This window comes from Aquarana catesbeiana, linkage group LG08 (genome assembly GCF_042186555.1).
Source record: "Aquarana catesbeiana isolate 2022-GZ linkage group LG08, ASM4218655v1, whole genome shotgun sequence".
Lineage (NCBI taxonomy): Eukaryota > Metazoa > Chordata > Amphibia > Anura > Ranidae > Aquarana > Aquarana catesbeiana.
In genome coordinates, this window is record NC_133331.1 from 300089636 (window position 1) to 300105332 (window position 15697).

The 15697-nt window shown below is 41.8% G+C and overlaps 2 protein-coding genes across 2 annotated transcripts in view; one reads left to right on the forward strand and one right to left on the reverse strand.

The window, feature by feature from the left end:
- The window catches only part of LOC141106857 (uncharacterized), a 55820-nt gene that overhangs the window by 38236 nt on the left and 1887 nt on the right, over positions 1-15697 (reverse strand). The window contains 4 exon segments of the mRNA XM_073597788.1: positions 9594-10496; positions 11990-12131; positions 12244-12341; positions 12462-12596. Of these exon segments, the coding sequence (XP_073453889.1) occupies positions 9594-10496; positions 11990-12131; positions 12244-12341; positions 12462-12495 (1177 nt within the window). The 5' untranslated portion in view covers positions 12496-12596.
- The window catches only part of LOC141104921 (uncharacterized), a 32483-nt gene that overhangs the window by 1981 nt on the left and 14805 nt on the right, over positions 1-15697 (forward strand). The window lies entirely within an intron of this gene.

Genomic DNA, 15697 nt, shown 5'->3' on the forward strand with positions numbered 1-15697 from the left:
TTTTTTTTTTTTAAAAATACACTAATGAAATTAAAAAAAAAAAAAAAAAAAAACTAAGCAGTAAAGTTAGCCCATTTTTTTCCGTCCAAAAATTTTGATTACCTGTTTTTGTGTATTTAATATTTAAGATATAGTTTTTTTTTTTTAATCTAAATTCTACATACAAGTGAACTAATTGGAGGTTTGTTTTGTTCAATAAATGTTTAAATGTAAAAAATTTTCTGTATCACTTATTACTTAAGGCTGCTTTCACACTGGAGTGGGCAGGCGTTGACGGTAAAACGCTGTTAGTTTTAGCGGCGCTTTACCGTCATTTTAGCAGCGCTATTCGGCTGCTAGCTGGGCGCTTATAACCCAGCTAGCGGCCGAGGATGGGGTTAAATGCGCCCCTGAAGCGCTGCTGCCGAAACACTTTGCAGGTGCTTCGGCAGCGGTGCGCATTCATTTCAATGGGCAGGAGTGGTGGAGGAGCGGTATACACCGCTCCAAAGATGCTGCTTGCAGGACTTTTTTTTAACATCCTGCCAGCGCATCGCCTCAGTGTGAAAGCACTCAAGCTTTCACACTGACACTGCAGGGGAGCCGTTTTACAGGCACTTTACAGGCGCTATTTTTAGCCCAAAAGCGCCTGAAAAACGCCCCAGTGTGAAAGGGGTCTAACTGTTAGATTTTATGAGATGAAGGGAAAAAAAATTTTAAAAAAATCGGCCTAATATATCGGCCCAAAAAAATCAGCATCATATATCGGCCATCGGCCACCGTGATTTCTAAATATCGGCATCGGCATCGGCCAGAGAAAAACCCATATCGGTCGACCTCTAAAAGGAGACACATGGAGGACACAGCTTGCCATTATCACCTGCTGCCCCACTGAGATAGGCTAAGTGCAGGGCAGAAGCCGAGCGGGTGGGGGGGGTCACCGTGTTAACTTTTGATGGGCACAGTGGCGGCATTTGATGGGCACAGTGAGGCTGCAATTGATGGTTTTTTTTCTGAATTTTTCATTTTGTTTTCCCCCCAAAAAAAATTTTTTGAGCACCAGCCGCCACTGTTACAGACCAGATACATCCTAAATATAGAGACATTTATCCAACTGTCCATTCAGAACCTCTGGTTTATATATCCAGATACATCCTAAATAGGGATGAGCCGAACACCCCCCTGTTCGGTTCGCACCAGAACATGCGAACAGGAAAAAAGTTCGCTTGAACACGCGAACACCGTTAAAGTCTATGGGACACGAACATGAATAATCAAAAGTGCTAATTTTAAAGGCTTATATGCAAGTTATTGTCATAAAAAGTGTTTGGGGACCCGGGTCCTGCCCCAGGGGACATGGATCAATGCAAAAATAAGTTTTAAAAACGGCCGTTTTTTCAGGAGCAGTGATTTTAATAATGCTTAAAGTCAAACAATAAAAGTGTAATATCCCTTTAAATTTCATAGCTGGGGGTTGTCTATAGTATGCCTGTAAAGGGGCGCATGTTTCCCGTGTTTAGAACAGTCTGACAGCAAAATGACATTTAGAAGGAAAAATTCCATTTAAAACTACCCGCGGCTATTGCATTGCCGACAATACACATAGAAGTTCATTGATAAAAACGGCATGGGAATCCAAACACAGGGAAACCCTGAACCAAAATTTAAAAAAAAAATGACGTGGGAGTCCCCCTAAATTCCATACCAGGCCCTTCAGGTCTGGTATGGATATTAAGGGGAACCCCGGCCAAAATTTTAAAAAAAAGGACGCGGGCTTCCCCCCAAATTCCATACCAGACCCTTCAGGTCTGGTATGGATTTTAAGGGGAACCCCGCACCAAAAAAAAAAAAAAACGGCGTGGGGTCCCCCCAAAAATCCATACCAGACCCTTATCCGAGCATGCAATCTGGCAGGCCGCAGGAAAAGAGGGGGGGATGAGAGTGCGGCCCCCCCCCTCCTGAACCATACCAGGCCACATCCCCTCAACATTGGGAGGGTGCTTTGGGGTAGCCCCCCAAAACACCTTGTCCCCATGTTGATGAGGACAAGGGCCTCATCCCCACAACCCTGGCCGGTGGTTGTGGGGGTCTGCGGGCGGGGGACTTATCGGAATCTGGAAGACCCCTTTAACAAGGGGACCCCCAGATCCCGCCCCCCCCCTGTGTGAAATGGTAAGGGGGTACTTACCCCTACCATTTCACTAAAAAACTGTCAAAAATGTTAAAAATGACAAGAGACAGTTTTTGACAATTCCTTTATTTAAATGCTTCTTCTTTCTTCTATCTTCCTTCATCTTCTTCTTCTGGTTCTTCTGGCTCTTCTGGTTCTTCCTCCGCGTTCTCGTCCAGCATCTCCTCCGCGGCGTCTTCTATCTTCTTCTCCTCGGGCCGCTCCGCACCCATGGCATGGAGGGAGGCTCCCGCTCTTCTCTTCATCTTCATACTCTTCTCTTCTTCCTTCTTCTCTTCTTCATTTTCTTCTCCGGGCCGCTCCGCACCCATGCTGGCATGGAGGGAGGCTCCCGCTGTGTGACGGAGTCTCCTAGTCTGACGGTTCTTAAATAACGGGGGGGCGGGGCCACCCGGTGACCCCGCCCCCCTCGGACGCACGGTGACTTGACAGGACTTCCCTGTGATGTCACGGGGAATGCCACAGGGAAGTCCCGTCATGTCCCGTGCGTCAGAGGGGGCGGGGTCACTGGGTGGCTCCGCCCCCCGTTATTTATGAACCGTCAGACGAAGAGACGCCGTCACACAGCGGGAGCCTCCCTCCATGCCAGCATGGATGCGGAGCGGCCCGGAGAAGAAAATGAAGAAGAGAAGAAGAGAAGAAGGAAGAAGAGATGAAGAAGAAGATGAAGAGAAGAGCGGGAGCCTCCCCCCCATGCCATGGGTGCGGAGCGGCCCGAGGAGAAGAAGATAGAAGACGCCGCAGAGGAGATGCTGGACGAGAATGCCGGAGGAAGAACCAGAAGAGCCAGAAGATGAAGGAAGAAAGAAGAAGCATTTAAATAAAGGAATTGTCAAAAACTGTCTCTTGTCATTTTTAACATTTTTGACAGTTTTTTAGTAAAATGGTAGGGGTAAGTACCCCCTTACCATTTCACACAGGGGGGGGCCGGGATCTGGGGGTCCCCTTGTTAAAGGGGGCTTCCAGATTCCGATAAGCCCCCCGCCCGCAGACCCCCACAACCACCGGCCAGGGTTGTGGGGATGAGGCCTTTGTCCTCATCAACATGGGGACAAGGTGTTTTGGGGGGCTACCCCAAAGCACCCTCCCAATGTTGAGGGCATGTGGCCTGGTACGGTTCAGGAGGGGGGGCGCACTCTCGTCCCCCCCTCTTTTCCTGCAGCCTGCCAGGTTGCGTGCTCAGATAAGGGTCTGGTATGGATTTTTGGGGGGACCCCACACCGTTTTTTTTTTTTTTTGGTGCGGGGTTCCCCTTAAAATCCATACCAGACCTGAAGGGTCTGGTATGGAATTTAGGGGGAACCCCACGTCATGTTTTTTTTAAATTTTGGCTGGGGTTCCCCTTAATATCCATACCAGACCTGAAGGGCCTGGTATGGAATTTAGGGGGAACCCCACGTCATTTTTTTTTTAAATTTTGGCCGGGGTTCCCCTTAATATCCATACCAGACCTGAAGGGCCTTGTATGGAATTTAGGGGGACTCCCACGTAATTTTTTTTTTTAATTTTGGTTCGGGGTTGCCCTGTGGGGAATTCCCATGCCGTTTTTATCAATGAACTACTATGTGTATTGTCGGCAATGCAATAGCCGCGGGTAGTTTTAAATGTGTTTTTTCCTTCGAAATGTCATTTTGCTGTCAGACTGTTCTAAACACAGGAAATATGCGCCCCTTTACAGGCATACTATAGACACCCCCCAGCTACGAAATTTAAAGGGATATTACACTTTTATTGTTTGACTTTAAGCATTATTAAAATCACTGCTCCTAAAAAAATGGCCGTTTTTAAAACTTTTTTTTGCATTGATCCATGTCCCCTGGGGCAGTACCCAGGTCCCCAAACACTTTTTATGACAATAACTTGCATATAAGCCTTTAAAATGAGCACTTTTGATTTCTCCCATAGACTTTTAAAGGGTGTTCCGCGGCATTCGAATTTGCCGCGAACACCCCAAATTGTTCGCTGTTCGGCGAACTTGCGAACAGCCAATGTTCGAGTCGAACATGAGTTCGACTCGAACTCGAAGCTCATCCCTAATCTAGACATAAAAAGTCTCACACATGTGGTATCCCCATGCTTGAAAGGAGTAGAAGAAAGTGTTTTGAAGTGTAATTGTAAATATACCCATGTTGTGTGTGAGAAATAACTTGTTAAAATGACAACTTTGTGAAATAAAAAATCTGATTTTATTTAATTTATTTTCCAAAAAGATTGTGGAAAAAACTTACAGTATCAAAAAATTCTGCATGCCTCTTACTAAATACCTTGGACTGTATACTTAGGTGTCATTTTGGGGGTATTCGTACTGTCCTGGCATTTTAGGGCCTCAAGAATTGAGATAGGCCGCCAGAACATCAGGATTGATCTTTTCAAATATATATACCATAGTTTGAAGACTTTATAACTTTCACACAGAGTAGATAATATGCACTTATTTGCTTTGTATTTTACCAAAGAAATTAATGAAGAAAGGTTATTTATTTGCATTTTTTAATGAGAGAAACTAAGAAAAATGCTTTTTATTCTAAATGTTTTGTCTCTTTGCCTTTATACTGTATAGTAAAAGTGGTGGAGAAACACAACTAAAAGGAAAGCTTTACATGTCTCAAAAAAAATGATATAAAATTCTTTTGAGTACAGTGTTGCATGACCGAGTAATTGTCAGTCAAATATCACTGTGCTGGAAATGAAAGTATGGCGTATACAGGAAGGGGGAATAACATGGCGGTCTTTAAGTGATTAACAATAAGAACTAAGATAGAATCTAAATCAAAACCTTTATAATTGAAGATATTAAACCATAAAGTGTATTTATTATTGGTTGGACCAATGAGAAGCCAGCTTCTTCAGTAAAACATAACAAGAGCAATAATGTACAGAAACTGATATCAACCAATAAGAAGTGTTGTTCATGTATTATCATATCTGGCCATGTATTAGCACAGTTTGGTTGTATGGTGCGGTCTGTGTGAGTGCGGGACAGAGTCATCTTTATATGTTTAGAGGATCGTATTACTAGAATTCAATCCCTGCAGACTCAGATCTATCAAACCGAACCTGAAAAACATTGTTGTGGATTCATGAAGAAATCCATTTTATATTTACTGGCAGAAATATGAGAGTTAAAACATATATCCACAATCCGGATCCATCTCCACAACTAGACTTGCAAGACCTGAATGAAGCCATATTTCTTCAACATTTTGCATTGGTGAAGTCTTTCAAAAGACTTCCGGCATTTGAACACTTCACAAGGGGGGCTTGTTGTGGATTCATGAAGAAATCCATTTTATATTTACTGGCAGAAATATGAGAGTTGCTTAGGCCTCAAAAAGTAGATGAACTGTGATTTTGCAATAATTGAACTGTTCCCCTCTTGGAACCATTTAATGCAAAATAGGTGAACTCATACGCTTTACAAAGCTTAATGCATCAACCATCTCTTAAAGTTTTACAAGCCTGCATTGAGACAGAAACTCGATGGAACAATGGTAGCTCTCGTCACAAAACAAGGACATATTTACATGGTTTTAGTGGATAAACAAAAGCTACACATACAGCCATAGGAAAAAAGGTTATACAGACTGTTATCACACAGAATATATATAAAGAAACGTGATTTTGCGCTAACCATACAAATAAAAAAAATGTTGTGCTGCTGCTCGTGTTAGTCCATAAATACAAAAGACCCAAAAAATAAATAGTGTAACCAGCGCGCATCATATCTTAGTGTGTATTAAATATAAGTGATCCCGATAGTTATGACTACTATTGGTATACCACACTTAAAGCCATTTCAATCCGGCCAAAACTCATGAAAAACGTTATTACTATAGACATATATTTAAAAAATCGTGAAATTAACTTATTTTCCTAGATTTGGAACTTTAAATCCTATACTCACACCACGTGTTCAACAGTGAAACAAAACATGTGTTATTAATTACAATGTTACTTATGAAAATCAATCCGCAACAATGTAGTGAGCACCCTAAAACATATGTTGCTAGTAACAATGTTACTTGTGACTATCAATTCGCAACAATGTGGTGAACACCATACATATCCAAATTAGTGCTAAAAATGTTTATCAGTGGGACACTTATTCCCCTTGAACATCTTAGATGTAGAAACAATGATCAGTCCTTGATGGAAATATGCTAGGTTGATATTAGCAGTAATAAGGAGAGCCGGCAAAACTGTAATCCTTGAAGTGACGTTTATTGGTACATCAGAGTGACAATAAAACAATAAAGCTAAAGCTATGCAAATGTGTTTTATAGATTTATTCAGAATCTCTTTCACAGTCACTTTAAAACAATTCTTTCCACTGCAAATGTTCACAGCAACACTCCACTGCACATCAGGAACTACAAATCAAAAAAACTCCCAAGTTTTGGGAACAGAGACATCTCCATTCCCAGTGGAAGCCTGTTTAGGGGAAACGCGTTGGGTGGAGCTAGAGGCTGAGACGCCATTACGTTTGTCTGGTCTTTCTCCATGCAGTCAGCCGTTTTGCTCCCGCTCTGCATGTATGCTGATTTTTAGCTAATTTTTATCTGGTTCCCATTTTTTATCTGAGTTCCGTTTGGTGTATACTTGGGAGTTTTTTTGATTTGTAGTTCCTGATGTGCAGTGGAGTGTTGATGTGAACATTTGCAGTGGAAAGAATTGTTTTAAAGTGACTGTGAAAGAGATTTTGAATAAATCTATAAAACACATTTGCACTATGGAGCCCTTTTCGTTTTATTCCCACTGAGGTGTATCTTCTGTATGGATGAACTAATATTTTGAAACCGGATACATTGTATCAGTGAGGATAGATCTGCCTGTGGATTGGAGCGCAGTGGCTGAGGAAATCTCCCAGGAAAACGCCCAGATCTGCCTGTGAATTGGAGCACAGTGGCTGAGGAAATCTCCCAGGAAAACGCCCAGGTGATCATCTAAGGCCGGCAGGCTAATGCAACATGCTCATCTGATCTCACTAACCTGAGATCCATCTGATCCGGTAAGCGGCCTTTTTTACCATATTTGTGAAAAGGAAGAATATCGGTGTGTCTCTTTCTATAAAGAACATTGGTGCTAATATCAACCTAGCATATTTCCATCAAGGACTGATCATTTTTTCTACATCTAAGAGGTTCAAGTTGAATAAGTGTCCCACTGATAAACATTTTTAGCACTAATTTGGATATGTATGGTGTTCACCACATTGTTGCGAATTGATAGTCACAAGTAACATTGTTACTAGCAACATATGCTTCAGGGTGCTCACTACATTGTTGCGGATTGATTTTTATAAGTAACATTGTAATTAATAAAACATGTTTTGTTTCACTGTTGAACACGTGGTGTGAGTATAGGATTTAAATGTTCCTAATCTAGGAAAATAAGTTAATTTCACGATTTTTTAAATATATGTCTATAGTAGTAACGTTTTTCATGAGTTTTGGCCGGATTGAAATGGCTTTAAGTGTGGTATACCAATAGTAGTCATAACTATCGGGATCACTTATATTTAATACACACTAAGATATGATGCGCGCTGGTTACACTATTTACTATCACATAGAATACACTTGTGTCCAACAAAACCTATTGTGTTCGAGTGAGGAACTGTTTAAATAGCTAACACCTTGGCCAACAAAACCTATTGTATGAATTTTTTAGGAACTGTTTGGACAAACTAAGTCATCTCTAAACATCCAATGGGAATGTTCAACGTCCATCTCAACACATGGTGGGAAAGATTTGAAGTTTGTGCCAGTCAAAAATATTTTAAAAGTAGCTATATGGTTATTATAAGTCATTTCAAATTATGTATGATAATGTAGGTCACAGAGACATATTATAATTTTAGTATCTGTGGACCCAACAACTTTGGTTTAAAGAAAATATATATGAAAGTGTGATTTTATAAGTAGAAGTGTTTTAAGAAACTAATTAGTATTATGAAAAACATATAATTATGATTATAACTATATAAGACTGTAGTCTATGTTTAGATAAACAAATATTCATTGGATCGACCGGAATTATACAGGTATCCAAAGACATGCTGGTAGGTTAATTGGATCCTGTCGAAATTGTCCCTAGTATGTATGAATGTTAGTTAGGGACCTTAGATTGTAAGCTCCTTGAGGGTAGGGACTGATGTGAACGTACAATGTATATGTAAAGCGCTGCGTAAATTGACGGCGCTATATAAGTACCTGAAATAAATATCCATATAGATAATCATTTTTATGTAGTATTGATTAATATATATAACAACATGTGTCTTTCATAGATAGACCAGTTTTTATAGATATACATTTATAGAGATACATATATATAACCAGTTTCTGTGATAGTGATTAATCAAAATTATACTGAGTGTATTTTACATTAGACCGATTACCAGAATATGTAAAGGTATATACTCTTCTCACCATTATACACATTATGAAAATAGAACGTATTAACTTAAAAAGATAAACTCAAAACACATGTGAGACACCTGGTGTTTGAAGGTGATATTATTTGAACTCACTAAATTTCCAGGAAAGTTTTTTTCTTAACTAATAGAGAAGAAGCCACACCTTTTGGGCAGAATTTAGTATAATTTTATGATATCATTGTCTGAGATGGTATTTAGCAGCAAGAAAGATGCCATGGAGGGGAAGCTCAGGGACCCACCCCGAGTGGGGACACTGGGAGATACACACACTCCCAGACAGACTGACGCTTATGCACCATGCATCAATACATATATCTTTACATTCATGAAGATTCCTCAACAGCTGATACTTGGAACTCGGAGGTCGCAAGAAGTAAAACTACGGCAGCCATCTTAACTCTGGTAACCAGCCAATAGGAACAGTAGCCATCTTGGAATGGGTAATTATGTCATGTTGATTTTATCTTGTATGTTCTCTCAAATATTGATGTATTGAATATTATACTATTGATAATCATTCTCCCGAATCAATAACCGCCTTGTAGATTTTTCCCTAAAGATTCAATTTTTCATTATATTTTTTGCTTAGTTGCCACTTTTATTGACAAAACAAACGTCTAATTTATTTCACATTGTTAACCACTTACTTACCTGCAGTATAGTAACGGTCAGACGTGTGAAATACAGACATTCTGTTTCATTGTCATTCTCACAAGGTTATTGATTCTACCGAGAAGTTATAATGGTGGTATTATGTCAAAGGGACGGTACGCCCATTTTTGCAAGTGTGTTTATTGATTTTCAAGACGTTCATGTAACGCAAATCGGTATTTTAATTTCATGTAAATATTTGTTTTTTGTCAACCAATAAATGACTATTTTGTATGATCACATGTCTCCGTGAATAAGTTTAATAAGTTACAACATTCAATATATCCCCCCCCCCACCCCCAACACACCACTGTTATCATGAGAAAGATTGTTATCTCGTGTGGATTCTCTGATGTTGCAGAAGGCTTCCTTTGTGAATGAAAGATTTCCCGCACTCTGAACATGAATAAGGACGCTCACCTGTGTGAATTCTCTGGTGTCCAATAAGGTCTCCTTTCTGTGAGAAAGATTTCCTGCACTCTGAACATGAATAAGGACACTCACCCGTGTGAATCTTCTGGTGTGTATCGAATGAAGATTTCCATTTGAAACATTTCCCACACTCCGAACACAAATAAGGACGCTCGCCCGTGTGATCTCTCTGGTGTACAAGAAGTTTGTCTTTCTCAATAAAACCTTTCCCGCACTCAGAACATGAATAGGGACGCTCCCCCGTATGAAGCTTCTGGTGTCGAATAAGATTTTTTTTCTCATTGAAACCTTTCCCGCACTCTGAACATGAATAGGGAATCTCACCTGTGTGACTTCTCTGGTGTGTAATAAGATTTATTTTCTCAGTGAAACCTTTTCCACACTCTGAACATGAATAAGGACGCTCCCCCGTGTGACTTCTTTGATGTCTATGAAGGAAGTTTTTCTGAGTGTAACCTTTCCCACACTCTGAACATGAATAAGGACGCTCCCCCGTGTGCATGTACTCGTGTGTAAGAAGGTTTTGTTTGCTAGTGTAACATTTCCCGCACTCTGTACATGAATAGGGACGCTCAGCCGTGTGATTTTTCATGTGTCTAAGAAGGTCTCTCTTATTTGTGAAAAGTTTCCCACACACTGAACATGACAATGAACTCTCTTCTGTGTGATCTCCTTCCTGCCCTGAAGAAGATTCCTCGGGAATAGATGGATCTATTAAAGTATTTCTACTGTGAGATCTTAGAGTCCTGGAATGTGATTTATCAGAAGATTCCTCAGACGTATTCCGCACATTATGGTCATCTGCTGAGAAATAATTTTACAATAAATATTAGAAGAATTTTTGGAATCTTGTATTCAGGAGTCATATATGTTGGTCTCGTTCAAAATCTTTGAGCTCCGGCATGCAAGTGGGTGCAATCAGAACAGAAATATAAATTCAATGCTTGATGAAGGGGCCCTGTGTGGCTCCAAAACATTGCCGTATGTGTACCGTGTGATCATGTAAATAAAGTTTTGGATCCTTCTGAGGAATCCTTGGTGTGCCGATGACATTTCTGCCCTTTGGATTGCCTACAGTTTTCAGCCAATGGTCATTGCAGCACCCAGCATTACTACAGCCATTTTCAGGAATGTGCGCATGGGGAATATTAAGTTTGGACTGGCATGCAAGTGGGTGCAATCAGAACAGAAATAGAAATTCAAAGTGGATTAGCAATACAATGCACCCAAATCACACTGTGCATTGATGACATTGTTATTGAGGAATGGAGATGGACCTTCCTCCACCTCATTTCTTAGAAACATGATCATATAATGAATAATGGAGATGGATCTTTCAAATTGTGTACAGTATCTCCTCCTCATTTGTTGGGAACATGACGTTATATTGAGGAATGGAGATGGACCTTTCATATGGTGTACAGTATCTCCTCCTCATTTGTTAGGAACATGACGTTATATTGAGGAATGGAGATGGACCTTTCATATGGTGTACACAAGTGGTGGTCAGTTTGCTGGATGTAGTAGGCCTTAAGTGTGGCCCCTAATATAATCAAAGGGTGGCACATAATATTCAGTGTATGTAAAGCTACAGAAATCTGTCAGACTGTGAACATACTACCGTAGATGGTCAAAGACTATAAGCATGGTGCAAATGAGGTCGGAGACTGAGGACATGCTGCAGTAGGCAGATACTGTGAATACCTTCCATGATAATTCTATTACAGTTTTTTTACAAATCAGTCCTCTCAGATTGGTGTTTTTTACAGGACATTGATAAGGTACATCGACGATGTTCTTACAGTCAGCAGTTGAGGTTTCTCAGTCTTTCCTGTACCGAAGGATAATATGCTCTCTATCTTGTACATAAGCAACACAGATTTGTTGAAATTAAATACAAAAAAACTCCGTATACGGAAGGGGTGATATGTTTTTAGAGCTCTGTGGATAAAGAATTGTCTGGTTCTAGATGACTCTGAAAAATTGACTGTATGTTCTTCTTATGATTACTAATTGTAGGAAACATATTTTAGAATGTTGATCTGGTGAGCTATCTGATTGCCTTTTGGGATCAGGGAGGAATCTTTATAACTTAAAAAAGATTAGGCCGAGCTTTATATGGACATTCTACTGTCCTGTGGATCAGCTGCTGCTTTGAAATTTTTATTTTTCTCTTTGGTGAATTCAGTAGACATAGACATTCTCTCCTCTGATGTAACAATGAAAAGGAAAACTTTATACTCATAGAAGTGAAATAAAAATGGGAACTGGTTCTATATTTAATGTTTATTACTCACTTGTGTCCATATGTAGAGAAGATTCCTCCTGTTTACTTTTCATAATCATCTCCCCCTCCTCCATAGACTGCTGATCTCCACTCACCAACCTCTCTTCTTCTTCCTCCTTAATCTCAACTTTGATGTCTTTTCGTTCTCTACCCTGAACCCCAAAGATGATAGGATACTTGTATAAAAAGGAACTAGTCACAAAGAAGAATGTCCTCTCATAACTTGGAATACATTTTTGGATCTACATGCTCAGTCCAACCTACCTGATGATGGTGAGCGATGGTGTGATCTTCCTGTGTGGAATTCTGGGAATACAGAGAACGGGGACATCTCTCTGGAGGGTTACCATTACTGGATCCATCTGTAGGAAACACACACACTGACTGAATACATTGTTTCTATGTGTTTATCAGATGATGGGGGGGGGATCTAGGTGGAGCCTCCGTACTGCTCTCTCCTTTACAATAAAGTCTCCTCTTACCCGGTGATGTGAGGGGCGGCTGATTCTCCATCATGACGTCCTTGTAGAGATCCTTGTGTCCTTTTAAATGCTCCCACTCCTCCCAGCTGCTGGGTGTTAATGGATCACCAGATATTTTTTCACCACTTAAAAATCCTGTGTAAATTTAGAAAGTAATAACAGTGATCACCAAAAATGTCCCAGAATCCTCCTCACCTCTCTGATCAGGCTTGTATTTTAATAATAGAAATAAAAATGATGTCATATGACCTCCCAAAATCTTACTCACCTCTTCCTGATATATACAGGACTCTTCTTTAAGGACAGATAACAAACTGAGGATTATCTGGACTCTACTGGCATGAATGATGTCTAGGTCTCCGGTCTATAAAACCAGAGGCTTTGTATGGACAGTTGGATAAATGGGTCTATATTTAGGATTTATCCAGTCTATAAACCAGAGGCTCTGGATGGACAGTTGGATAAATAGTTATATATTTAGGATGTTGAGTTGAGAGGTATCTTAATATAGCGCGGTCTTACCCCGAAGGGTCACGACGTGCTTGGCGGAGTCCCTGGAGAAAAAAGAAAAACCCAGGGACTCGGAGGAGACAACAGCAGGGAAGCAGCATGAAAAATTGAACCAGAAAGGCTACGCAGGAAAGGCTTGTGTGAAGAGCCAAGTCTTCAATTTCCAGCGAAAGACCAATATGGTAGGGGCCTCCTGGAGCTCGGCAGGGAGGCTATTCCACAGCACGGCACCCTGGTGGGAGAAAGCTCAACCACCATGCTGGGTCTTCTTAGGCACAGAGATGTGGAGGAGGTCTCTTCTGCTCGATCTAAGTGATCTGTCCAGAACTCGTTTGTGGAAGCGTAAACATAGGTAACTCAGAGCGAGGCTTCTCATGATTTTAAACATGATACAGCCTGCTTCAAACAGAGTACGATGGTAAACCGGCAGCCAGTGCAAGGCACAAAGAACGGGGCTGATAAGATCCCTCAAAGGGACGCCCATAAGTAGCCTTGCCAGAGCATTCTGTATGAGTTGAAGCCTCTGCACTATTTTCTTTGGCAATTCCAGATATAATGAGTTGCAATAGTCTAGGCAGCTGCCTATCGTGGCACAGATGATGGTTTTCTTGTCCGGAAGATCCAGGTATTTGAACAACACCCTGAGGAGTTTTAGCTGCCAGTGGCATGCACTGACCACCTTATTTACCTGAGGTGCCAGGGTTAAACCTGAGTTTAAGACAAATCAAAAGGCCGCCTCCGGAGAAGAACCAAATGAGGGAGGCCAAGGTGGAAAATCTGGAGGAATAGCCAAATCACTGAAGATGATCACTTCAGTTTTTTTACCATTGAGTTTCAAAAAATTGGTGGACATCCATATGTTGACGGCCTCCAGACAGATGGCAATGGTGGCATCAACCGGCTCGTTCCTAGGAATCCTCAGGTAAACCCGGGGGTCATCTGCATATAGATGATACTGGACGGCGTGGGTCTTTAGGAGGTCGGTAAGAGGCCTCATATAGATGTTAAACAGCAGAGGAGACAGGGCGGAACACTGTGGCATTCTGCAGTCCTAGGCGGTGTTCTTAGAGTAAAAGGAGCCAGTCTTGACTCCCTGAACTCTGCCCTCTAAAAAAGAGGCCACCCATGCCAAAGCCGACCCGCTCATGCCCAAAACTGATCTCATCCGCTCCAGTAAAATTTTATGGTTTATGGTATCAAACGCGGCCAACAGATCCAAGAGAACCAGTGCTACTGAGTCACTGAGGGCCTCCAAGTGCAGCTTTTTATCATCTTCCAGATAGAACTTCCGCCAGCGTCTCTTCCTGGATTGAACCCGCTGTTTGAGGAGCCTAAGCTCCTCGGTGAACCATTGCGGGCTCTTGCCCAGGGGACGGGGGTTGGATCTCATCCTACGGGGTGCTACCACATCAAGGGCCACTTCAACCAACTGGGAAATACTCAGCTTCTCTGCAGGGTCAGCCAGCTTAAAGAAGATTGACTGGTTGATATCCTTAGCCACAAGATTTCCAAATCTGTCTGGGCAGACTTTTGATTTGATTTCTTGAGAGGACTTTAGGGCCAGTGTGATCTGGGTAATGAGGAGGTTTCCTTTCCAGGTAAAGCTAGGCTGAAGGAAATAAACCTGTGACCTGACCAGGTCAACTCCCTGGGCGGCGCACAAGTTGCCGGCAATCCACTGAAAAGGAACCAATCTAGCACATAGCCAGCAGTGTGGGTAGCAGCTGTCACATGTTGCCGATACCCCAAAAGTGCCAGTTCTTGAATAAGAGATTGGGTGGGGGCATCACTTAAAGTGGTGTTCCACCCCAAAAAAAAAAAAAAAAGTGGAATTTTATTTTTTAACTCACCTCTAAATGGCTGTTGCTAGGGGGTCCCTCGTAGTCTGCCTCTTTCAGTGCCTGGGCTGGTGACATCACTTCCCCTCGGCGCAGGAAGGGCTCAGCTCTGCCCCCTCCCTCTTGTCAATCATCTGGGATACATTACAGGTCCCAGGTGACTGAGCGGCCAATCACGGCGCGCGGTGCTGCTCGCGCATGCGCAGTGGGTGCCCGGCTGTGAAGCCACAGCCGGGCGCCCACAGTTACAATACCGGCGCCGCCGAACGGAGGGGGGAGACGAGCGGGGCTTCTATCCCCCGCATCGCTGGACCCTGGGACAGGTAAGTGTCCGATTATTAAAAGTTAGTAGCTGCAGTATTTGTAGCTGCTGACTTTTAATTTTTTTTTTTTTAAATGGGAACTCCTCTTTAAATCCTCTGCCCAGAGGTTTATGTCTCCCATAATGCAGGATCCTTTAAACACAACGGACATCTGTGTGGCTAAGCTAAGAAATTCAAAAACAAAATCAAGTTTTAAAGCTGGGGGGTGATGAATCAAAGCAAACCCATAAGTAAGTTTGCTAGCTACTTGGAAAGAAAAGACCAAGTTTTCAAAAGGACTTATAGGTAGTATTAAAATTCTCTGATACTAGGAGATGACTTTTAAAAATCACGGTGCCCCCCCCGCCAATTGGGCGGTTACATTGAAGTATTTTGTATTGGGGTGGGACCAGCTTGTCCAGGATAGGACCTTTAAAATCCTGGAGCCAAGTCTCAGTAAGACAGAGGAAGTCCAGGTCCTCCTCCATGAGAAGGGTCGCAATATTAGCTGCATTGGCCACTGCAGACCTGCAACTTAAAAGACCCCCTGTTAAGGAGGATGCAGGAGAACTTCTTAATAAATGGG